We start from the raw sequence: 25830 nt of genomic DNA on the forward strand, positions 1-25830 counted from the left end.
TGAACATCAATGGAATTTGTATCTTTGTGGTACCAGTGCCTGTGGCACACAAGAAAACCATCCGAACGTGGCCGTAGCCAGTACCGCATCGACTGGCCTCCGTGCTGTGGGAACATAGTGGCACATAAAAACACCATCCGAAGACCCGGCAAGACTAGTCAGGTCATAACCGTGGGCCCTACCTGGGACGTAGTCAGTCCACCTGTACATACCTTCCTTCTTGTGACACTTGTGAAGACCTGTTGAGGCAAGTGAAAATCAAAACAAATCAAAATAGATGAACATCAATGGAATTTGTATCTTTGTGGTACCAGTGCCGGTGGCACACAAGAATCCATCCGAACGTGGCCGTAGTCAGTACCGCTTGTGGTACCAGTGCCGGTGGCACACAAGAATCCATCCGAACGTGGCCGTAGTCAGTACCGCATCACTGGCCATCGTGCTGTGGGCACATAACAAACACCATCCGGTCGTGGCCGTTCGCCAGCCTCATCTAGCACCTGTGTCGGTGGCACATAAAAAGTAGTCAGTACCGCTTGTGGTACCAGTGCCGGTGGCACACAAGAATCCATCCGAACATGGCCGTAGTCAGTACCGCATCACTGGCCATCGTGCTGTGGGCACATAACAAACACCATCCGGTCGTGGCCGTTCACCAGCCTCATCTAGCACCTGTGTCGGTGGAACATAAAAACACCATCCGAAGACCCGGCAAGACTAGTCAGGCCATAAACCATGGCCCCTACCTGGGACGTAGTCAGTCCACCTGTGCATACCTTCCTCCTTGTGATACTTGTGAAGGCCTGTTGAGGCAAGTGAAAATCGAAATCAAAATCAAATCAAAACAAATCAAAATAGATGAACATCAATGGAATTTGTATCTTTGTGGTACCAGTGCCGGTGGCACACAAGAGAAAACCATCCGAAAGTGGCCGTAGCCAGTACCGCATCGACTGGCCTCCGTGCTGTGGGCACATCCGAAAGTGGCCGTAGCCAGTACCGCATCGACTGGCCTCCGTGCTGTGGGCACATGACAAACACCATCCGATCGTGGCCGTTCGCCAGCCTCATCTAGCACCTGTGTCGGTGGCACATAAAAACACCATCCGAAGACCCGGCAAGACTAGTCAGGCCATAACCCATGGCCCCTACCTGGGACGTAGTCAGTCCACCTGGGCATACCTTCCTTCTTGTGACACTTGTGAAGACCTGTTGAGGCAAGTGAAAATCAAAATCAAAATCAAAACAAATCAAAATAGATGAACATCAATGGAATCTGTATCTTTGTGGTACCAGTGCCGGTGGCACACACTTTGTGGTACCAGTGCTGGTGGCACACATGAGAACCATCCGAATGTGGCCGTAGCCAGTTCCGCATCGACCGGCCTCCGTGCTGTGGGCACGTAACAAACACCATCCGATCATGGCCGTTCGCCAGCCTCATCTGGCACCTGTGTCGGTGGCACATAAAAACACCTTCCGAAGACCCGGCAAGACTAGTCAGTCCACCTGTGCATACCTTCCTTCTTGTGACACTTGTGAAGACCGGTTGAGGCAAGTGAAAATCAAAATCAAAATCAAAATCAAAATCAAAATCAAAATCAAAATAGACAAAATAGATGAACATCAATGGAATTTGTATCTTGTGGTACCAGTGCCTGTGGCACACAAGAAATCCATCAGTGCTGTAGTCAGTGCGGTGGGCACATGACAAACACCATCCGATCGTGGCCGTTCGCCAGCCTCATCTAGCACCTGTGTCGGTGGCACATAAAAACACCATCCGAAGACCCGGCAAGACTAGTCAGGCCATAACCCATGGCCCCTACCTGGGACGTAGTCAGTCCACCTGTGCATACCTTCCTTCTTGTGACACTTGTGAAGACCTGTTGAGGCAAGTGAAAATCAAATCAAAACAAATCAAAATAGATGAACATCAATGGAATTTGTATCTTTGTGGTACCAGTGCCGGTGGCACGTGGCACACAATAAAACCATCCGAACGTGGCCGTAGCCAGTACCGCATCGACTGGCCTCCGTGCTGTGGGCACGTAACAAGCACCATCCGATCGTGGCCGTTTGCCAGCCTCATCTGGCACCTGTGTCGGTGGCACATAAAAACACCATCCGAGCGTGGCCGTCTGCCAGCCTCGTCTGGCACCTGTGTCGGTGGCACATAAAAAACACCATCCGAGCGTGGCCGTTTGCCAGCCTCGTCTGGCACCTGTGTCGGTGGCACATAAAATCACCCACTACACTCTTGGAGTGGTTGGCGTTAGGAAGGGCATCCAGCTGTAGAAACACTGCCAGATCTGACTGGACTGGTGCAGCTTTCGGGCTCCCCAGACCCCAGTTGAACCGTCCAACCCATGCTAGCATGGAAAGCGGACGTTAAATGATGATGATGATGATGATTTATATACATATATATATTTATTTATATACATATATATATATTTATTTATATACATATATATATATTTATTTATATACGTATATATATATATTTATTTATATACATATATATAAGTATGGTAAAATCCAGCAGCAAGTTGTAAAATTTTTTGGTATTATTTATTGAATAAATAATACCATAAAATTTTCCAATTTCCTGTTTTGTTACATATATATAAAACATATTTAATGTATGTGTGTCATTATACTTTAGAGCTACATGAAACAAAATCGTCTCAGAAAGTATCAGCAAGAGCAACTCACAATATCCTACTTAATAGTAATGATATAACTATACAACCACTTTATTGTATAGTAATGATATAACTATACAACCACTTTATTATATAGTAAAGATATAACTATACAAACACTGAACAAAATATTGTCGACAGGGAACCCATAGCTGTCAGCTGAAATACATTATTAATTAATACAATTACTAATACACAATACATTACATTAGCATCAATTGTCCTCTTAACACACCATACAAACAATAGACTGTATAAATTTCTCCTCCTACTTGGCAGTTATTGTTGTTGTACTGCTGCTATTGTTTTGTAATCGGTTAGGTCAGCCACAATTGAGCAGACTTGATTTAGTAACCAGATGAATGACCTGAAGCAACTCATCATGCCATATACAGGATATTGTCATTCAGTTGAAAACTATACTGTTCTGTTCTGATATATGCAATAAAATATGTGGTGCAGTGTTTGTTACATTCTGGGTATGTTGGGCTCTCTCTGCTATTCAGCCCGTTTCCATGTGAGTATGTATGTTTGTTGGTGTTCTTTAGCTCAAAGAAAACTATGGTTGAGTAGACCTATGCTCATTGGCATTCCAGCAATGACCACTGTTACCTGTTTTAGCCCTTTAGCTTCTAAATCAGCCATGTCCATCCCAAATATTCTATCTGTTTTATGTTCAAACTGGACGGATCTTGTCTCTCTTACCTACCCTACAATGTCATTCTAAAAATAAACAGCCAAAACATTGAAATCTCAAATCTATGATATAAGCATTATATTTGACAGAATGCTATAGGGTTACTGCTCCTTTTTGACCCTTGGAGTCAACATGTGGATCAGGTCTAGTCTAGTATGACTTCCTTCTACCAGTCTTTGAGGCCCTGAAAAATGTCAAAGGCATTGCCCTTTCACCTCTAAGTTATGAAGAGAAATTTTCAAAAAGCCTCACATTATCTAATGTCTCCTCTTATTTAATTCAGTAGGGTGTGGTTGAGGGATGTTTGGTTGCTATTTCTAGCAGGTTGAACGACCTCATAATAGCACCCTTGTTATTTCATATGGCAGCCTCACCAGACACCAGTGTGGTTCATCAAGCACCTAACACTGTTGTGTATGAAAGATGCATTGTACATCTTAGGTGCACACAGTTACACTAAATAATAAGGAAGAATTGTTGACATGTCACATTGACATTCTAAGTTCAAATCTTGCTGTAGTCAACTTTGCCTTTTGTCTTTTTTGTGGTAGATAAAATAAAGAACTAGTTAAGCACTGGTATGTTGGGCTCTCTCTGCTATTCAGCCTGTTTCCATGTGTGTATGTATGTTGTTCTTTAGCTCGAAAACAACTATGGCTGAGTAGACCTCTGCTCATAGGCATTCCAGCAATGACCGCTGTTAGCTGTTTTAGCCCTTTAGTATTTAAATCAGCCATGTCCATCCCAAATATTCTATTCCACTTTCTCCCTCCAATCAAAATTGCTGGCTTTGTGCCTAAACTTGAAAACTATAACCTTTCAATTTTGTTTTAGTCATTGGACTGCAGTCATGCTGGGGCACCACTTTGAAGCGTGGTGCCAAACAAATTGGCTGCAGTACTTATTTTTCAGTCTGGTACTTATTCTATCACTCTTTTACTAACCACTAAGTCATAGGGACATAAACAAATGCAGACACAAAGATATCCCCCACACACATATACACATATTTACAGTGGGCTTTCACACAGTCTCCGCCTACCAAATTCACCCACAAGATACTGGTTGGCCAGGTATCATAATAGAATACATTTGCCCAAGGTGCCATGCTGTGGAAATGAACCCATGTGGTTGCAGAGTGAGCTTCTTAACCACACAGCCATGCATGCACTTTCGAAAATCATTGAAGTAAATAACACTAGAATCTTTGTCTTTGACATCCTCTTCCATTTCCTTAATGACTAGCCTATGATGTATGTGATGTTGTGCACTCATGATTGGCTAATCCATTTTCCCCCACTGGATCAAAATTGGTGAGATCAGCAGCTTTGCTAAATCCAAGTTTAAATCTGGGTTGGTCCTCATCAACATTGGAAATGTGTCTTTTACCAAAGCCCCTCCAACATATCAGGTTCTGTTGCTCTATATTTGTGAATCAATAGAACTTTACACTGAACATAAGACATAAAGGAGAGGTACAACAGCTTGGTTACAAGTGGAAAAGCAAAACTGTAAGACATATGTATGTATGTGTATGTATCTATGTGTATGTATCTATGTGTATGTATGTGTGTGTGTGTGTGTGTGTGTGTATATATATATATATATATACACGCACACACACACACATATATATATATATACTAGCAGAGGCATCCAGTATTTCCCAGGAATGAAATTGTTCCTTATATATTGGAAGAAAAAAGCAAAATATGTTGAATATGTTCAATTTATTCTTCAGTTGGGAAATCAATTCTGAATTCATAATACAAAAAAATAACGATAATAAAAAAGGAAAATACAAAATTTACCACTTTTATGAAGGAAATTACCTGGGTTTTTTTTTTCATACCAAAGTGATATCTATCTTCTTAGGTCAAATACACAGATTAATGGATACTGGAGTGCATCATATGATTGGTGAATCTTATTTTCTCTTCCTTGAATAATAATATCTCTCTTCCCATACTCGTTGCCTGTAATAACTGCTGCTACTTCATTTGCAGCAGGGGCATTGTAGTAGCCTCTGTGCTCAGCAATAGGCTTTTTGTCTGTATCAATATCTATCTTGTATTCAATGGGTGGTGCAGATTCCAGTGCATGCTTGAAGCTTCTGATGTAGCTATTATTTGCATGCAACATATCTTGCAGTTCAAAGATTAACTCTTCTTTCAAATTTGGAAGGTTAAATGACTATTGCAAAGCCTGCTCCTTGTAATTTGCCACAAAATATAGCTGTAAAAGCTGAGGATTTTTGCTTTCAGTTGGCAACAAAAATCCAATACTTGACCTTAAACTTTAAAAGTTGGCTTCATGTTCCCTTCTCTTATAATATTGCTACCAAAGGGGGTCATTTGAAAAGCAGAATTATAATTCCTAATGTTTTTCAAGAATTTCATGATCCTTGGTTCTTTTCTCAAAAGCAATGCCTTCAAAGTATCTGGGGGTTGGTGTACCAAACGTCCGTAAAGCAACCGTTCCTCCACCACAACACATAGTAGTGGTTTCTCTTTCCCATTTCTTTCCTTTACAAAAACTGCACTCTTTTGACATTGCTCCAATATCAATAAATTTCTCTGTTGAATAATCATGTTTTGGATCATAGATGGAAGCTGATCTTTTCCAAGTCCCTTTAAAAGGTGCAACTCTTTTGTCAAATGTATTCCTCCCATCTTGATGAAGATGGTTATGTCTTTCCTCTGTGGATTGGAGAAGTCTTGCAGCAACTGTTTGCTCCAGGTTTTTTCTTTGTCTCATCTCTCGCTGACCTACTGTCTCATTGGCAACTTTGACAGCTTGTCTTTGTCTTGCATCCTTTAAACCCTTTTCTCTTTTCTTTTTTTTGACTCTTGACTCCTGCAGATTGCATTTTGTTGATGTAATTTGTTGCCTCTTGTGACTCATTATCCCTACATGCAGCAGCTCTCAAACATAAGGGCACACACACACATTCTCTTTTATATATATAGATACACACACACACACATGTAAAAATCATTGTTCATCGATAAATTTGACAAGACTGTTTTGCTGATGAGTTCCAATAAAGCTGAAACATGTCTGTAGTTGTCATCTTGCCTGGCACCTTGGGCAAGTGTCTTCTGCTATAGCCTCAGGCCAACCAAAGCCTTGTGAGCGGATTTGGTAGACGGAAACTTAAAGAAGCCCGTCATATATGTATATATATATATATACACACACATATATATATGTGTGTGTGTGTATATGTTTGTGTGTCTGTGTTTGTCCACCCAACATTGCTTGACAACCGACGCTGGTGTGTTTATGTCCCTGTAACTTAGCGGTTCGGCAAAAGAGACCGATAGAATAAGTACTAGGCTTACAAAGAATAAGTCCTGTGGTTGATTTGCTCGGCTAAAGGCGGTACTCCAGCATGGCCACAGTCACATGACTAAAAGAAGTAAAAGAGAGTAAAGAGATGTATTTATGTATATTTAAATATATATGTGTGTGTATGTGTGTGTGTAGTTAAATAAGATTTAGGTAAAAACCTTGTAGAATTCTATGCAAAGCTTGTCCACAGTTATCGGTTACTTGATATCATACAGTAGAAATGTTCCTGGATATAAAAGGTCAATCTTCATCACTATATCACTTTATTATCTCTAAATGCTAAATTTTATCATTTTATTCTGCATTCTGTTTTGCACTTTTCTTCCTTATAATATGACCATGAAAATTGTATTTTGTCTGTCACTATATCTCTGGGTTTAGATTTTCTGTAAACTGCTGAAAATGGCACCTCACTTTGAGTATGCATTCTCACACTGAGTAAAATGATGGTAGGGTCTAACAAATGGCATATTTAGACAGTCACCCAAGGTGGTGCATTTTACAAGTTGGACATATGATAATGATTACACTATATCTCACCAATGTACTATGAGTAAAAAAGTGTGGAAACAATCATAGTGATTTCGAATAATGCCTTCCATTTTTATAGACTGACCATGCTGGGGCACTGCCTTGAGTAATTTTAGTAGAACTAATCAACTCCAGTACTTATTCAATTGGTCTCTTTTGCTGAACTGCTAAATTACAGTGATGTAAACACACCGACACTGGTTGCCAAGCAGTGGTAGCAAACAAACACACATACATAAATATACCATGAGCTTGTTTCAGTTTCCATCTACTAAATTCACTCACAAAGCTTTGGTTGGCCTAAGGCTATATTAGAAGAGACTTGGCCAAGGTGCCAAGCAGTGGGATTGAGTGAACCTGGAACCATGTGGCTGGGCTGCAAATTTCTTACCACACAGCCAAGTCTGTGTCTATTTTATATATATATATATATATATATATATATATATAAGCATGTCTATGTGGTAAGAAATCTGCTTCCCAACCACATGGTTCCGGATTCAGTCCCACTGCATGGAACCTTGGACAAGAGTTTTCTACTATAGCCTCAAGCTGACCAAAGGCTTGTGAGTTGATTTGGTAGGCAGAAACCGAAAGAAGCCTCTGTGTGTGTGTGTGCATGTGTATATATATCTGTATGCCTATATTTGTCCCTCACCACCACTTGACAACTGCTGTTGGTATGTTTACATCTCTGTAACTTAGTGTTTGGCAAAAGAGACTGATATAATAAGTACTAGGCTTTAAAAAATAAGTCCAGGGGTTGATTTGTTTGACTAAAAATCCTTCAGGCAATGCCCCAGTATGGCCACAGTTAAATGACTGAAACAAGTAAAAGGTAAAAGATACATATACACACATAGGCACAGGAGTGGCTGTGTGGTAAGTAGCTTGCTTACCAACCACATGGTTCCGGGTTCAGTCCCACTGCGTGGCACCTTGGGCAAGTGTCTCCTGCAATACCCTCGGACCGACCAAAGACTTGTGAGTGGATTTGGTAGACGGAAACTGAAAGAATCCTGTTGTATATGTGTGTGTGTGTGTATATATATATGTTTGTGTGTCTGTGTTTGACCCCCTAACATCACTTGACAACCGATGCTGGTGTGTTTATGCCCCCGTAACTTAGCAGTTCGGCAAAAGAGACTGATAAAATAAGTACTAGGCTTATAAAGAATAAGTCCTGGGGTCGATTTGCTCGACTAAAGGCGGTGCTCCAGCATGGCCACAGTCAAATGACTGAAACAAGTAAAAAGAGTACACACACACACCATCATCATCATCATCATCATTTAACATCTATTTTCCATACTGGTTTGGGTTGCATGGAACAACAGGAACTATCAAGGTCAAGGCTGCACCAGTTTCCATAATTGGTTTTGGCTAGATTTCTACAGCTGGATACCCTTCCTAACCATCACCAGTGCCTTTTAAGTGGCACTAGTACCAGTGTATTTCATGTGTCACAAGCGCTCACACCAATGCCGCATGTGACACTTTGGTTTTAGGATCTCAATTCTGTTGTGGTAGGTGGGCCTTTCATCATCACCATCATTTAACATCTGCTGTCTCTCCCACAGCCTCCTTTATTCTTACTATTCATTTTTTTCTCACTACACTACTTCCACTGCAAGTAAACATATGAGTCCTTTCTGATGAATGTCTCCACCTGAAACTTTAGACTTAACTTTCTTCCTTATGGTAGAATTATTCATTTCTTTTTTTGAAATTCTTGTATTTATTATTTGCCGATATGGACTGTCTCTGGTTTCCTTGGATTCTTTTGTTTAGCTTTAAAGTATTGCAGACATTGATTTCTACAATGGCAGCAACAGACTTATTCATAATGCCTGGTTTTATTGAAAATTCTCTCTCTCTCTCTCCCTCCCCCCCTCTCTCTCTCTCTCACACACACACACACACACACACACACACACAGTTATTGTAGTGTGATAAAAGCTTATGTCAAGCATTTCATTGTAAAAATGCATTGTGTTTCTCTGTAATTATATGAAACCACACAGTTATTCAGTTATTCAGACTGAGTTATAAAATAATGTCACTCAAATAAAGGATGAGAGAGGGATAATAAATAATAGAATATGAAGTGCATCACAATTGTAATATGTATGATAAGTGTAGGTGTGGCTGTGTGATAAGAAGTTTCCTTCCTAACCACTTGGTTCTGGGTTCAATCTCACTGCATGGCATTTCTGAAAGCCTCTTATACCATAGTCCTAGGCCAACCAAAGCCTTGCAAGTAGATTTGGTTGGCTGAAACTGAAAGAAGCTGGTCGTTTCCATTTCCACCTCAAGGCCACTCTCTTCTGCTGCTCTAGTGACCCAAATATCTGGCAGACAATCACCAAAGGCCACCTAGAGTGGCAGCATCTCATTGTGAAGGGAATGGACCAGATGGAAAATAACAGACTTCAAGAGGCAGAGATCAGATGTCAAAGACACAAAATACATACATACATACATACATGCATACAAACAAACAAACATACATACATACATACATAACATACATACATACATACATACATACATACATACATACATACATACATACATACATACAAACACACACACACACAACACACACACACACAAACATACATACATACATACATACATACATACATACATACATACATACAAACAAACAAACAAACAAACATACATACATACACACAAACAAACATACATACATACATACATACATACATACAAACAATCAATCAATCAATCAATCAATCAATCAATCAATCAGTCTATCTACCTTAAATTAACAGCCACAAATCTTGCAAATAGGGTTTTCTGGTTGAAATTATAATATATTCTACCATTTATCAAACTGAAAGCAACCCGTTTGTCAGTTGATCATTTGAGTAGATAATATTTAAACAAGAGAAATCAAAAGAAAAAAACAAAAACACAAGAGAGATAACCTACATTACAAAAATTTGATGTCAAGCAGATATAAACCAGATGTTAATGGTTTACTCAGTATCCAGTGTACTTTTAAATTCTGATTGGATATATTTTTTGAAATGTGGTCATAAAGAATAAAATGACATTCCTCGAATTTCTGTATTTGTTGAAGGCTCTCAAGTGTTTTGACAAATACAGTTTTTCAGCATTTTAACAGATACGTTTTTTTTGTTTTTTTTAATATTTTCTAGACCTGCTAATACAGGGTCTGAATTTAGCAAGGATTCTCCATTTGATATGAAATTGGTCCTTTTAAGTTTCCAGACTAAAGCTGAAAGGGTTGAATACCTCTTATCATGGTACTTAAAGTTCAAAAGATGGTTGTTATATCTAGATTAAAATTTTTCTTCTGATGCTCCGAGAGTTTGCTGAAACCTGTGCTTCATAAACAATGTGGAAGATATATCGCACTCCTGTCCTAGAGGACATTTAGATTTGTTTCTGAAAGTGCATCTGAGAGAGAGAGAGAGAGAGAGAGAGAGAGAGATATGGCTGTATGAATAATAAGTTTGCTTCACAATCACATGGTTTCAAGTTCAGTCCCATTGTGCAGCATCTTGGGTAAGATCAGCCAGTGCCTTGTGAATGAATCTAAGAGATAGGAACAGTAGGAAGCCTGCTGTATAATGTACACACTCACACACATACACACACACACACACACACACGTGTGTATCCGTGCATGTGTTTGTATGAACATGTTTGAATGTTGACAACCTTTAGCTCTGGTTGCTGGAAGCAGTAAATTATATTTGCATTCCTTGTGTGACAGTATGACTGGTCATGCTGTGCATTAAAAGATTTGTAAAATAATAAATCTCTCACTTGAAGACAGAGGTAAGGGTTGGTGGTAGGAACAACATAAATCTGTAGAGTCAAATACATCTGTGTGTAATTCATGCTAACATGGACATGGTGTTAAATGAATAATTGAATACATACACACTTGATCTTGCATGTGTGTGTGTATAAGCGGATGTTAAACACTGATGATGATGATGATGATGATATATCATCATCATCATCATCGTTTAACGTCCACTTTCCATGCTGGCATGGGTTGGACGATTTGACTGAGGTCTGGCAAACCAGATGGCTGTGCTAGGCTCCAATCATAATCTGGCAGAGTTTCTACAGCTGGATGCCCTTCCTAATGCCAACCACTCTGAGAGTGTAGTGGGTGCTTTTACGTGCCACCGGCACAAGGGCCAGTCAGGTGGTACTGGCAACGGCCATGCTCAAATGGTGCTTCTTATGTGCCACCTGCACAGGAGCCAGTCCAGCGGCACTGGCAACGACCTTGCTTGAATTTTTTTTCATGTGCCACCAGCACAAGTGCCAGTAAGGCGACGGAGTAAACGATCATGCTCGAATATATATATATATATGGTGATAGGAGGGGCATCTCTCTGTAAAAAATCTGCCTCAACAAATTCTGTCTGATCCATGAAAGCATGGAGAAGTGGATAGTAAAAAGGATAATAATACACACACATACACACACGCTAATTTTGTGTTAGAGATTCAAGATGAAATTGGTTTCCTTGTCTGATTGTTGAATCAAATAGTTGACTTTATGGTGTATTTGATTATTAAAAATATATAACTTTATTTATTCATTTTTCTTTTATAGAAACTCATTATGGCAAGTGGAGAATCTAGCCAGTCTTCCCGAGTACCCCCACCAAGACCTACCCCGCCAGCTAAACTACTATATAAGAGGTTTCAGAAGCTCTTTAAAACATCACTGCAACTTGCCAATGAAGGAATTGTATTTGATGAGATTGGAAAAGCTAATGATGCTATTAATATGTACACAATGTGCCTTGAGCACATCAAGTTCAGTCTCGACGTTGAACTTGACGATCAATACCTATCAACGGATGAACAAACATCTTACCGAGACATGCTTCACAAATTGACCAAGACAAAGATGCAAGTTGAATCACGCCTTGATATGCTGAACGTTGTGAATAATACTACAACCGACAGTAATTCAAATGTAATGAGTCCACCTTCCTATGAAGAGGTCATGTCCGGATCTTTTGTTGGTGCTCAAGATGGAGCAACTGCTTCTAGAAACACTCACTGTGCCAACCGCCGTGTCTCACAGAATGCCACGCGGATATTTTTCATAGCAGAAGGAGTACAGCTGCTCTATATAACTCCGGAAGGTTATGTCACAGCTCCTTCCTATCCTACTGCCCTCAACATATTTCGCATGGATGAAGAAGACACCAGTGAAACTGCCAATACCACACCACCCGCTTTCTTACAGGTCGGAGAATGGCTCTACCCACTCTTACCTGGAATTTCCCCGGTCTTACATGCTTCATATGGAGCGTATATATTCCCAGACATGCTTGCACCAAGAGATGGTGAGTATCAGTAGTTATTTTTATTTTAATTCATTTTTCTTTTCACTCATCATTTTGCTCAGCAAACTTATTCCTACCACCATTCTTTGATATCTTGTTCATTTCTAACATCATTAGTATTGCTGTTACTATTGTCCAATGTATGCTAGCATGGAACGTGGACATTAAATAATGATAATGGTGGTTGTCACAAATAGCATTTATTCATCATCATTTTAATATCCACTTTTCCATGGATCAGATGAAACTGGATGTTCTTAACTGTCTATTTCCCACCTAATCCTTTAAACAATAAACAGCTCAATGACCAAACATTTTTTCACAGCAATTGTAACCGAAGACACCACAATGCACACACACACACACATACGCACACACAAAGGGCTTCCTACAGTTTCCACCTGTCAGTTCCACTTACAAGGCATTGATCAGCCCAAAGTCATAGTAGAAGACACCTGTCCACAGTACCATGCAGTAGGAAAAAGTCAAAACAATGCTGTAAAGCAAACCTGTAGCCACACACAGCCATGTTACTGTCCTCAATATTAACATTAATCTCATCACTATTATCCATTTTTAACCTTTCAGTTTCTAGTTTCCTGTCAAAATATCATTTCTGCTGTTGTAGTAGTTCTGTTAATGATATTACTCTCTGCTCTCTCTAACAACACTCTGGCTATTCTACTAACCAAGACCAAAAACATTACAAAGAGCATCAGCCTACCTACATCATCATCAACATTTAATGTCTGTTTTCTATGCTGGCAAGGGTTGGACAGCATAGCAGGAACTGGCAAGGCCTGGGGCTACACTAGGTTCCATGGTCTGTTTTGGCTTGGCTTCTATGGCTGGATGCCCTTCCTAATGCCAACCACTCCACAGTGTGTACTAGGTGCATTTTACATGACACCATCACTAGTGCTTTTTATGCGGCACCAGCACCAGTGCTTTTTACATGGCACCAGCACCCACACCAATGCTTTTTATGTGGTACGTTGGTTTTAGGATCTCAGTTCTGTTGTGGTGGGCAGTACAGATTCCACATTATTATCATCATTTCCCATTATCTTTATCAACTTCTCCAGCACTATCGACTTTTCTTCATCCTTTATTTTCACTGACATGACCACCACACACCATGTCCTCACATCCTCATCATTATCATTTGTTACCATCTCTATCACATACAACCCCACATTCTTCATTGTCTTTATCATTACCTCTACCATCATCACCATCATTGCTTGCTATACCCTTTTATTGTTACTGCCACCAACACCACTATCATCAACATAACCTCTGTTTTTCTACATTTGCATGACTCAACCATAGGATCCCTGCCAGAACAGATAATGGGGCCTGGTGCAGCCCCTGGCCTTACCAGCTCCAGTGAAACCATCCAACCCATGCTAGCATGGAAAACAGACATTAAATGATGATGATGATTTTCTATGCTTGCATGGATCAGACAGAGTTCATTGAAGCAGATTTTCTAAGGCTGGATGCCCTTCCTGTTGTGAGCACTCACTCATTTCCAAGTTAGGTTAAGGTAATATTTCCCCACGGCCTGAAATTGTTTTTCATGGAAGACTGAAAATAAACAAACTTCATTTGTATGACAGTGCTGCTCATTCACAGCCATCACATAATGTCAAGACAAGGAAACACATGCACACACATGCACATGTATGTTGGGCTTCTTTCAGTTTCTCCCTACCAAATCCTTCACAAGGCTTTAGTTGGCCTTGAACTATAGTAGTCCTTTCATACATGCATATATGCAGTGTTAAATATAAATAAAAATCTACCAACATATTGAACTACACATCTCATTTTTATTAGGCAAACATGCTAATGGTGTCTTAATATTTTTCTCTGTTATGTTAAGTGATGAGATCAGCTGTTTTTCCATATTTATATTTCTTGATTAAGTTATTATTAGCAGAGTAAACATTGGCCATTGATCTTATAATCTGTTTTTAGATCTACCTCCAATGTTTTGGTTGTTACATGGGAAAATAAGATGTGTGTGTGTGGCTGCATTTTATGTATGTGTGAGATTGAATATGTGTCAATGTATTGTGTAAAAATGCCTGTGTGTATGTGTATGTGTGTGTGTATGCATGATGGAGTGAATATGATGTGGATGTGTGTATTGTATGTGTTTATATATGTGAGAGAGTGTATATGTGTATGATTGCCTATATATTGTGTGTATGTATGTGTGAGAGAATGAATATTTTATGTGTAGGTGTGTGTGCATGCATACCTTTATATATCATCATCATTTTACCTCTACTTTTCCATGCCTGGGTCAGACAAGGGTATGTCAGGGGGTGCAGAAGTGTCTATAGCCAGATACCCTTCTTGTCACCAACTTGTTTCCAAGTGGGGTAATAATGTTCAAGTCTGTCAAACAACAGATGACCTTTGCATATTTATATAGAGAACTGGAAACAAATGACAAGAGATGGTTAAACTTTTAGTTTACGAAGATTGCACAACATGCCAAGGCATGTCAAGAAGATATGCTTTTGTGGTGGATGCAAACAAATGGTACTGTTAGCAAAGCCATTGTTTACAGTCAGTGTGTGTATATACCTGTGGATGTGGGAAATAGGAACTCACATACATACATGTACGCAGGCATACACACACACATGTATACACACACTGCTAATTTCTTTCAGTTTCTGTCTAACAAATCTATTCACATCTAATAAGCGAAGGGGCCAGTATGTGAAGGAAAAGAAGAAATAAAGAATTACATGCACGACAACAGAAATTGTAAAAAAACTTTTCTTACTCTCTTCCCTTTTTTTTCTCCCTCTTGTCCATGTATCCATAAAAACTCAATATGACTGAACTTTCAATAATGTACTTTTGTTATATCCTTCGCTGAACATTTACTTTAATATTACCTATCCCTGTGAAACTCATTAAATTCTATGTGAACATTTGATCATTTGATTGTTTAAACATATCTATCTAATTCCTACTTAATAATTTTAAATCCTGTTAAAATCCTCTTGTTTTATATATATTTATACCATTGATAGACAAAAAATTGTTGAAACAAGTTTGGTATGTATGTGAATAAATCTATTTACAAACAACTACACGTTTTTCAAATTGAGGTACATTTTCAAGACCCCAAACATTCTCTTATATTTTTTCCTGTGTCGGAATACAACTCTTCTTTCCATATATATATATGAATTAGAAAAAAATCCCACCTTTTATCAATTCAATAATGAAAAATTGAATTATACCATTTAGAAAGATTACATATTATAGAAAGATTAAATATAAGATAAAACATATAATGATGATTAAGTAATGTGCAAAATAAATAAAACGTATATATTTGGTAGAATAATGATACGTGTTTCATGGCTATATTTAAGAAATGCTAATAGTAAAAATAATAGTAGTAGTAGTAAAATCACTTCAATATAAATATAGCCACTCTTCAGGTTAAAGATAACAACAATAATAAAATAATTAATTAGATAAATTAACAAATATATGTAAATAATCTTGTAAAACACGAAATATCTTAACAAATATATACTTGTTTAAAAATAAGATACAATTAAAAACAAATATATATATATATATATATATATATATAAGATACAAAATATACATTAAGTGAAAACTTAATACTACAATTTAAACTATATACATTAAATCAAATTATCAATTAATTAATTTATTTATTTAATAAACATCCAAATAAAGTCTCATACCCATTAAGCAATTTATCATAAAAACCTTAATGTTAAGTAATATACACAATGCTAGTACAAGCCATATATATACATATATATATATATATGCTGAAACTAGCACAATACTGTTGGAAGGCAGGTTTAGAGAGGGCACAGGTCAAAACTACGTGTCCTTCCCCTCCATCGGTCAGTTGAAGCTTAAACAGTGTCACGTGACTGCTAGCTGGTGCTGGCTGCTGGAGCCTACTGGCAAGTATCTACAAGGGAATTTGGCAGGATGGTCATTTGCCTTCTGACATTTGTTGACGCTGCATTGAAGAAACCAAAGAACAAAAGAAAAAAAGGAGAAAGAAGAAATGCCCTCAACACCAGAGCTGAAGACACCTCTGAAAGGGGAGCCCGCAACATCAAAAGCAGTAGAGGAGAAGGGGCTAAAACCGGATATGGTTCCTCCTGATGATGTCTTTAGCCACTGGATCCTATAAAGGAGCTGTTGAGGTAGCAAACCTGAAACGTGGTTGGAATTCCCCCCCCCCATATATGGCACGTAAAAGCACCCACTACACTCACGGAGTGGTTGGCGTTAGGAAGGGCATCCAGCCATCGAAACATTGCCAGATCAGACTGGGCCTGGTGCAGCCTTCTGGCTTCCCAGACCCCAGTTGAACCGTCCAACCCATGCTAGCATGGAAAGCGAACGCTAAACGACGACGACGACGACGCTGCTGTGAGTGTGTATTGAGCATATTCATGATTTTCAAGAAAATAAACAGCATCTAATCATATTGTTTATAATATATATATGTGCATATAAAGTTGCAAGCTGGCAGAATTGCTACTGCACCAAGCAAAATGCTTAGAGGCATTTTGTTAGTCTTTATGTTTTGAGTTCGAAATCTACCAGGGTTGACTGTGACTTTCATCCTTTTGGGATCAATAAAACAAGTACCAGTTGAGTACTGGGGTCAATGTAATTGACTTACTCCCTCCCTTGAACTTGCTGGCCTTGTGCCAAAACTTGAAACTAATTTATATATGCATATGTGTGTTTCTGTGTGTGTGTGTGTTTAATGCCAGGTGTTACTTCTGTAACATGGTTTCAATTTCATATCCATGAATTTAGATTTGGTGATCTTCAGTGGACTTTTTTGGTAGCTGGTGATGTAGAAGACAAGATTGTGGCATGTCATGTGGTGCATTATATCACCACTGCTGTGTTGCCTTGGAATAAGATTATTGCAGTATTATCACAGAATATATTTGGCTTTGTACTCTGCTTTTGACCTCCCTCTCTGTTTTCTAGGCTGTTCAGTTGGTCTTATATTACCAAAATCATTGTCTCCGGAGGAAAAAAAGGAATTTGAAGACTTACTTTCAACCCTCACACACCTTGAACGACAGCCCCGTGCTGAAAGACCTCGAGTTTTGGACCTTGGGGAAAAGAGTATTAGTCAGGAAGAGGAAGAAAAGACCAGTACTAAAGTCGCCAAGGGTATAGAAAAAGGTTTGGGATGTTTATTTATTTGTTGTCTTTTCTCTTCTTTTCACTGCAGTGTTCTTACCATACATGTTATATTTGTTAGGCAATTATTAGAAACTTCCTTTGTAACTCACTCTTAACCTCTCACTGTGATCGTTGATAGAACCTTATTAAAAGTTTAACTAAATGTTTCATGTGAGCTGTCTGAACTGTAAATAGTAAATGGCTAAACGTAGACTCAGGGATTGTTAGTATTATTAGTGAAGGTCCATCAGGATTTCATTCCCAGTTCTTGTTTGATTATCTTAGTTCTTATGAGACATTATAAGGCTGTGCTGGTAGAAGTATTTGTGAAAGCTGCTGTATGCTGATTACATAGCTCTTGATGTTGAAATTGATCAAGGAATTTATAAAGAATCTTTGAAATTAATGACAAAAATTTTTACTGAAGGGCTTGAAAGTAAAATGGGCCTGGTTTCCCGGTTTCCATGGTGTACGTGTTCCCCAGCTGGATGGGATGCCAGTCCATCGCAGTGTTACTCATTTTGGAGCAACGTGAAACGAAGTGTTTTGCTTAAGAACACAATGCATCGCCCAGTCCAGGAATCAAAACCACAATCTTACGATCATAATGCTGACACCCTAACCACTAAGCCACATGCCTCAACAAAAATTTTAAAAAATTTGTGGAGGCTCAATGGCCCAGTGGTTAGGGCAGCAGACTCGCAGTTGGAGGATTGCAGTTTCAATTCCCAGACCGGGCGTTGTGTGTGTTTATTGAGTGAAAACACCTAAAAGCTCCACGAGGCTCCAGCAGGGGTGGGGGTGACCCCTGTTGTACTCTTTCACCACAACTTTCTCTTACTCTCTCTTCCCATTTCTTGAGTAATGCTGCAATGGACTGGCATCCCATCCAGCTGGGGGGAACACATACGCTACAGAAACCAGGAAACCGGGCCCATGAGCCTGGTTAGGCTTGAAAAGGGCAACATTTTTGAAAGTAAAGTATAACCCTCATTAAAGTGGTAATTAAAACTAATAGCTGAAATCACTAAAACTGTAACAGTATCTTGGATATGGTTCCTTTGATGTGCATGAAAGGTATGCTATCATGAACAATACTGTTGTCATTAGAATGAATTAATGCATTAAGTATACACTGATAGCACATTTTTGGACTTTTTTACACATAGCTCCAATAATTGTTGTTGTTGTAGTTGCTTCTGCAACTTCTGTTGCTGTTCTTGTTGCTTTTGCAACTGTATTATAGAAGCTAATGGGTTTTCCATGATTTAACAAGTTGTATCACAAACAAATTGTTAAATAAGCTACGTGAGCTTTGAAACTCTAATCGCCAGATGTTGTGTCCTCCGTCTACAGATGTCGTGGTACTGCTACGATATTGTGACGGATAGTTTAGAGACACTGTACCAGTGTAGCAATAGTAAACAAGGTAATGATGCAGCCATAATAACAACATAATGATCCAACAATCTCGTCACAAACCAACAATCAGTATTTCAAACAAACTAACCAACTGACACCTTCCAACTTCACTGTGAACTCAACTCGAGCTAACACAAATTTTACTCCGACTGCTATTATTTATAATTGCTTGGTCCAGTCTATTTCTCGCTAGAGGGTGTCGTGACTCTCATCACAACAGTTATCATCAACAGTGTTTTCTTTACTGTATTATTTCAGTTGCTGAACTCATTGCCTGGGGTCTTGGTAAAGGAGCAGAACATGGTACAGCGCTTCTTAAGAAAGGGTCTGAACAAATTATTTCTCACATAAGTCCAGCTCAGCGCAAAGCTGTTGATCCAACTGCTCAAAAAAGTGCTGAATATTTAAGATATGCAACGCATTCTGCTGTGAGAGTGAGTGGCTATGCCTGTAAGTAATTGTTTGTTTTTTGGTCTTCCTCCTTTTTCAATTTTCTCATCCTACTCTTGTTTACCCTATATTTCATACTTCACATTTTACCATAACAAGTTTTTATGTTTATTGTGTAAGTTAAACAGAACTGTTATATTGAAGTATGGGATCATATTTTGGGGAGAGGTCACTCCAGATATGACATACTTTTGCCTGTTCTGTTGTGAATAACGAAAACATCTGGTATGCTGGTTGCTCTTGTTTAAGTGGAAATCATTGTAAACTTATCAGAAATATAAATTTCTAAATGTCTCAAAGAGACATGAGTGGTGGTGGAGCGATAGAGTGGTTGTATACTGTCAACTTAAGGAAGCGGTCGATGCTTCCTAGGACTAAACAGCGGTGGTGTAATTCCCATATGGGACTGTCATGTTAAGTTGACAGTATACAACCACTCTATTGTAAACTTAGTAATCCTGTATTTATTGTTGCTATATAAGCAGTTTGGTCTCCAATTTAACCAACAAAGTTGCTTGATGAGGGAGATTTTGCTGTTGTCTTCAACTGGTCAAACAACATTATAGACAAGTTAATGAAGGAGTCTCTGTGTAGTTGTTTGACCTATTAGAAATAGCAGCTAAATCTCCAAAAATTACATTTAGTTGACTTAAAAATAGAGATATACTGAAAAATGTAGTCGGCATATTTTTTAGTTAGTTAGTTTTATTAGGGTTGATCTGGGCACTAAATAGAAGCAATTTATTGGTTTATGAAAAAAATGATCTTTGTTTCCAACATAGAAGTTTTTAACATTTTCCAAAATCCCTTAATCTTGTCACAGTATAAGGGTTGCCAATTTAGCATATTTTATGCTAGATCTAGCATTTTTTTTTTTTCAGCATTTAGCAGAAAATCTTTGAATCTAGCATTTAGCAGGGAAAATAGCAGGTTTAAAATTTTATTTAGGATTTTTCTCTGATCATGACATTTCCACAATAGCTATCCTTATTTTTCTTCTTTTTCCTTTTCTACTTTTGTTAATGTATCTTATAGCAAAATTGTAGTACTTAGAGCTATTGCTGAATTTTTCTTTCGCTTTCTTGAAACTTCAAATGAAAGTTTATCAAAAGGAAGTTTATCAAGTTATGAACTTGTCCAGCCCCTACCTCACTGGATTGGATACAGAGTGGTGCTGGTGGGGAGAGGGGGAGAAGATAACTCATGCATTTCAATAGAAATATGGTAGCAAAAGGGTTAACAGCTTCCTCAGTTTTTCAAATACCTTAACCTTAGATTCACACCTGCCCAACTATACCCCAATGATGTAATTCAGCTGATTATTTTCTCAGTTAATTAAAATGTTGTTAAATATTTCATTTAGTGAGCAAACTTGGTGATGCCACAATGGCTTTTGGTCGTATTCTTGCACCACACTTGAAAGAACAAGGGAAAAAGATTTTACCGAAATCTATTAAAAACAGCTCAGAGGCAGCTTCTAATTTTGATGCTGCTATTGAAATTGCTTCAAGTGGTATAAAAGGTATGTGTTCAAATTTTGACATGTTTCTCTTTCATAAACGTAACACATTTATGGTTTTATCTTTTACTTGTTTCAGTCATTTGACTGTGGCCATGCTGGGACACCACCTTGAAGGGTTTTAACTGAACAAATCAACCTCAGGACTTATTTTTCTTTTTAAGCTTGGTACTCATTCTATCGGTCTCTTTTTGCTGATCTGCTAAGTTACGGGAATGTAAACATACCAGCACTGGTCGTCAAGTGGTGGAGTGGGGGAGGGCACAGACATAAAAACACACACACACACAGATGTGTGTATGTATGTGTATATATATATATATATATATATATATATATATACATGACAGGCTTCTTTCAGTTTCCATCTATCAAATCCACTCACAAGACTTTGGTCCACTCAGAGCTATAGTAGGAGACACTTGCACAAGGTGCCACACAGTGGGACTGAACCTGGATCTATGTAGTTGGGAAGCAAGCTTCTTACCAAACAGCCATGCCTGTGTCTTCAACAAATTTTGTTTTTAATATTTAATATGAAACAAAATGTATATTTGATTAATAAATAAATTAGATTACTGATTACATGGTATGAGTTGAAACCTTAGTTTTTATCAAGGTTTATCTTCGTTTTTCTTAATTGGAAACAAGTTCTATTCTTTTCTGTCTCATTTGAGTTGTTAATCAGTTACTCAGTTGAGTCATTAATCAATTATTTTAGCAAAAATACATCCTAATAATTTAAATTTTCTATACTTTAACTCAGCACTGCAAGCAATCTATAATCATTGAAATTTTCACTAGTTCTTCTATAAGGGATCTTGGTCACTTTTGAGGTTTCAGTTGTTTGCCTAACTGAACTTCTTGGCCTTTTCAATTAGCATATAATTGGTTGAGTATTTTATAAATGCATACCTTTTATGTAATTCTCAGGTGCAATCAGCATGTACCATTTTAATTACAGGTACAGTTCATTTGGCAGGTTTCTATATGATTTCTCACTACCCAGGTCAACTTGAGGCTGTAGAAAATAGCATTTGCTCAAGTGTTAAGCAGTGGGATTGAACCTGAGACTTTGTGTTTACAAAGTGAACTTCTTAACCCATTCAGCCATAGTATGCTTGTCAAGTACTCTTATAGGCATATATATATATAGTGATGACAAACCACTTCATGACTCAGGAGTTCAGAGTTTTGTTGTTGAACCTGGGCTCTGGGTGTCATTATTTGCTGCTACATTGTCAGGTTTGCAACAGTTCATCACATAATATGGTCATCACAATCAATGATAATCCTTTTATTTGTTCTGGAATTTCACTCTTCACTAGAATTTTCTTTTCATTGCATTTTTCTAGCATACACATTAACATAATATATAGTGTAAACATTCAAATATCATCACTATCTTTCCAAATCCTACTGCATTTCACATGAAATTTTCGGTCCTCTAAAGTCACCTTCGTGTATAAGTCAACCTATCTTTATTTTGATCTGAAAAATGTGAATGGTACAACTTCCAAGAGTTTCTCTGTCTCTTTCTCTGTACCTTTGTTCTTCTTTTCTCCATCTTTCTTTCTCTCAACCAGTTTACTGTTCTTGACTCCCTTCTCTTCATTATTTCAGGTTTTAGCACTGTCTACGTAGGCTTAGAGGCTGCAGCTAAATTCCTTGCCAGAGGCCTTGCTAATGAGACTGTCCACATTGTAAATCACAAGTAAGTTCAATACTGATTTTACAATATATGTCACAATTTTGTATTCTTATTATTTGACAATGTATAAATATCACAATACCTGTCACTTTTAGGCAAGAGGGTAAATATTATTTTTATAATGGTGTAATCTTATAATGTCTGGGGCACCATCTTCAAGGGTTTAGTGAAATATACTGACTCCAGTATATTTCTGTCAATCTTTTACTGAACTGCTAAGTTATGAGAACCTAGACAAACCAATACTGGTTGTTAAGCAATGGAGAATGGGGATGTGTTTACAGATACACACACATACACTCATATACAATGGGCTTCCACACAGTTTCCGTCTAACAAGTTCACTCGCAAGGCATTGGTCAACCTACTATGGTAGAAGACACTTGCCCAAGGTTCTGTGCAGTTGGATTGAATCCAATATCGTGTGGTTACAAAACAAACCTCTTAACTACACACCAATGTCTGTGCCTATCAGTATTCATTTTTGCTAGCTTCAGTCATTGGACTGTGGCCATGATGGGGTTATTACCTTCAATGGTTCTATTGACCCCAGTATTTATTTCCCATCTGCTACATATTCTTTTTTTTTCTTTTATTCTTTTACTTGTTTCAGTCATTTGACTGTGGCCTTGCTGGAGCACCGCCTTTAGTCGAGCAAATCGACCCCAGGACTTATTCTTTTTGTAAGCCTAGTACTTATTCTATCGGTCTCTCTTTTGCCGAACCACCAAGTTACGGGGGCGTAAACACACCCACATCGGTTGTCAAGCGATGTTAGGGGGACAAACACAGACACGCAAACACACACATATATACATATACACGACAGGCTTCTTTCAATTTCCATCTACCAAATCCACTCACAAGGCTTTGGTCAGCCCGAGGCTATAGTAGAAGACACTTGCCCAAGGTGTCACACAGTGGGACTGAACCTGGAACCATGTGGCTGGTAAGCAAGCTACTTACCACACAGCCACTCCTGTGCCTATATTAATAATTTCTATGTATTGAGCTGCAAAATTACAAATCTGACTTGAAGGGATGCAGCTCAACTTACTGGTTTTCACCAGTATACATAAACCCAAACACACACACACACTGCATCACCACTACCACCATCATCATTCATTTGTTTTTCCATACTTCTCTGAGTTGAATGGGATTTCTCCCCTCTTTCTGCTTATTATAGTCCTTTGTCATGTCCTTCTTGAGGTTAGGCATCTCAGGAATAAGTTTCATCACTTCTTCCATGTCTTCCTCAATTTTCCTCTTCTGCAGATTCCTTCCACTTGGTTTCTTTGGCATTTCTTTACCCAAAAGTCTCCCTTCATACATGTCACATGTCCAAAACAGCACACTCTTCTTTTGCATTCTATTACTGATTCTCTTTATGCTCTGCTTTTCTTTCAGCTTATTTGTACTCAGTCATCCATACACATTAACGTTGCACATCCAGAGGTGCATGCTTGTCTGTTTCTTTCCAGCCTTTCCTCTTTCTCTGCATTCAATGTCCATGTCTTGCTATCCTGCAAAATAACACATTTTGTACTCAGACATCATACAGTCTTCCATTCATTTGGAGTGAGGCTACTTTGTTAGATCACAATGAAAACAGTGAAAGCAGTACATTTTTATATATCGTAATTGGGCCTGGACAGCAGCTTGGCAACAATATCTCCTGAATATAAATAGAAAAATCAAGTCAATTTTACATGATTTTGTAGATATGAAGAGTATTGCACATCTTGATAAGATTATTAGAAATAAGGAAGCATGGCACATGTTGTGTAGAGAGTCCTTCAGTTTGAAAGTTGTTCCTGTAAAACAAAGGGAGGGATTGTGTGCTATTTTTCTATCTAAAAATTACATGCATTGGTATATTATCTATTACCTGATTGTCTGATTGCTGTTGGAGTTCTCAGTGATGATCCTAATTAATTAAAGAAGGGGAAATTTAGCTGTGGCTTTTGCTAATAGTTTAATAGGGTTACGTCAGTGATATAAAACTGTATAGAGTTAGTGTTAAGTGCCTGAAAGTTACTGATATTGCTGATATAAGTTCAATTGTGCATACTTATGATATGTAGCTAGTTGGTCAAATGACCAGGTATGATTGGTAGTTCTAGAGTTATCACATCTCTTAACTGAAGATGTGTTGCTTATATTAACATGTAGTGGTTATGTGTATATGAAATAGCATTACAATTTGGGTGTATTGTACTCTCTCCACTGCACTATCTGAATGTATGTAGATTTGGGTGGTAGCCATGAGGAGGTTGGCAAGGTCAGCTGGGCTCAAAAGAGATAGTTGTTACTCATGTTATTGGTGCTGTGCATGCCAGCACAGTGATTTGGGACATACATTATACCATTCCACCTGACCTGTGAAATGAAGGAAAATATTTCATCTGTCTATACTCAATCTCCTCCCTCTACCACAACCTGTCTCTCACTACAGATGATTGTAGTGGATCTTTGTCCATTTGTATTTGCTAATTCTTCATCTGCTGCTTCTCTTGCTTATTCAGTACTCTCTCATCTCTCTACCCACCCCCATTCACTGTTCTGTATGACTTGTGAAATGCAAGAAAGCATTAAATTTGTCCATATTCAATCCCTTCCTTCTACTACCATCTGTATCTTGTTACTCCTCCTCTTCCTGAATCCCAGTGCTCGGATAACTAAGGGTTGAAGCAGATCTTTTGGTACCCATTACACCCTTTCCCCTACCCTTATCTACTGCTTTTCAGTACTCCTTCTCAGATCATACTTTTACTAACATCATCTGCTCTCTCATCAGCTAGCCTCCACCTTCTTTCCTCTCT

General features: G+C 38.4%; 1 protein-coding gene across 3 annotated transcripts in view; it reads left to right on the plus strand.

The window, feature by feature from the left end:
* The window catches only part of LOC115214291 (spartin-like), a 44284-nt gene that overhangs the window by 16379 nt on the left and 2075 nt on the right, over positions 1-25830 (plus strand). For all 3 annotated transcript variants that reach the window (XM_029783444.2, XM_029783443.2, XM_036504683.1), the window contains exons 2-6: positions 11921-12665; positions 17703-17903; positions 19584-19775; positions 21139-21297; positions 22918-23008. In XM_029783444.2, the coding sequence (XP_029639304.1) occupies positions 11930-12665; positions 17703-17903; positions 19584-19775; positions 21139-21297; positions 22918-23008 (1379 nt within the window). In that variant the 5' untranslated portion in view covers positions 11921-11929. The remainder of the gene's footprint in view (positions 1-11920; positions 12666-17702; positions 17904-19583; positions 19776-21138; positions 21298-22917; positions 23009-25830) is intronic.

Source organism: Octopus sinensis, linkage group LG7, assembly GCF_006345805.1.
Source record: "Octopus sinensis linkage group LG7, ASM634580v1, whole genome shotgun sequence".
In the NCBI taxonomy this organism is placed as follows: Eukaryota; Metazoa; Mollusca; class Cephalopoda; order Octopoda; family Octopodidae; genus Octopus; species Octopus sinensis.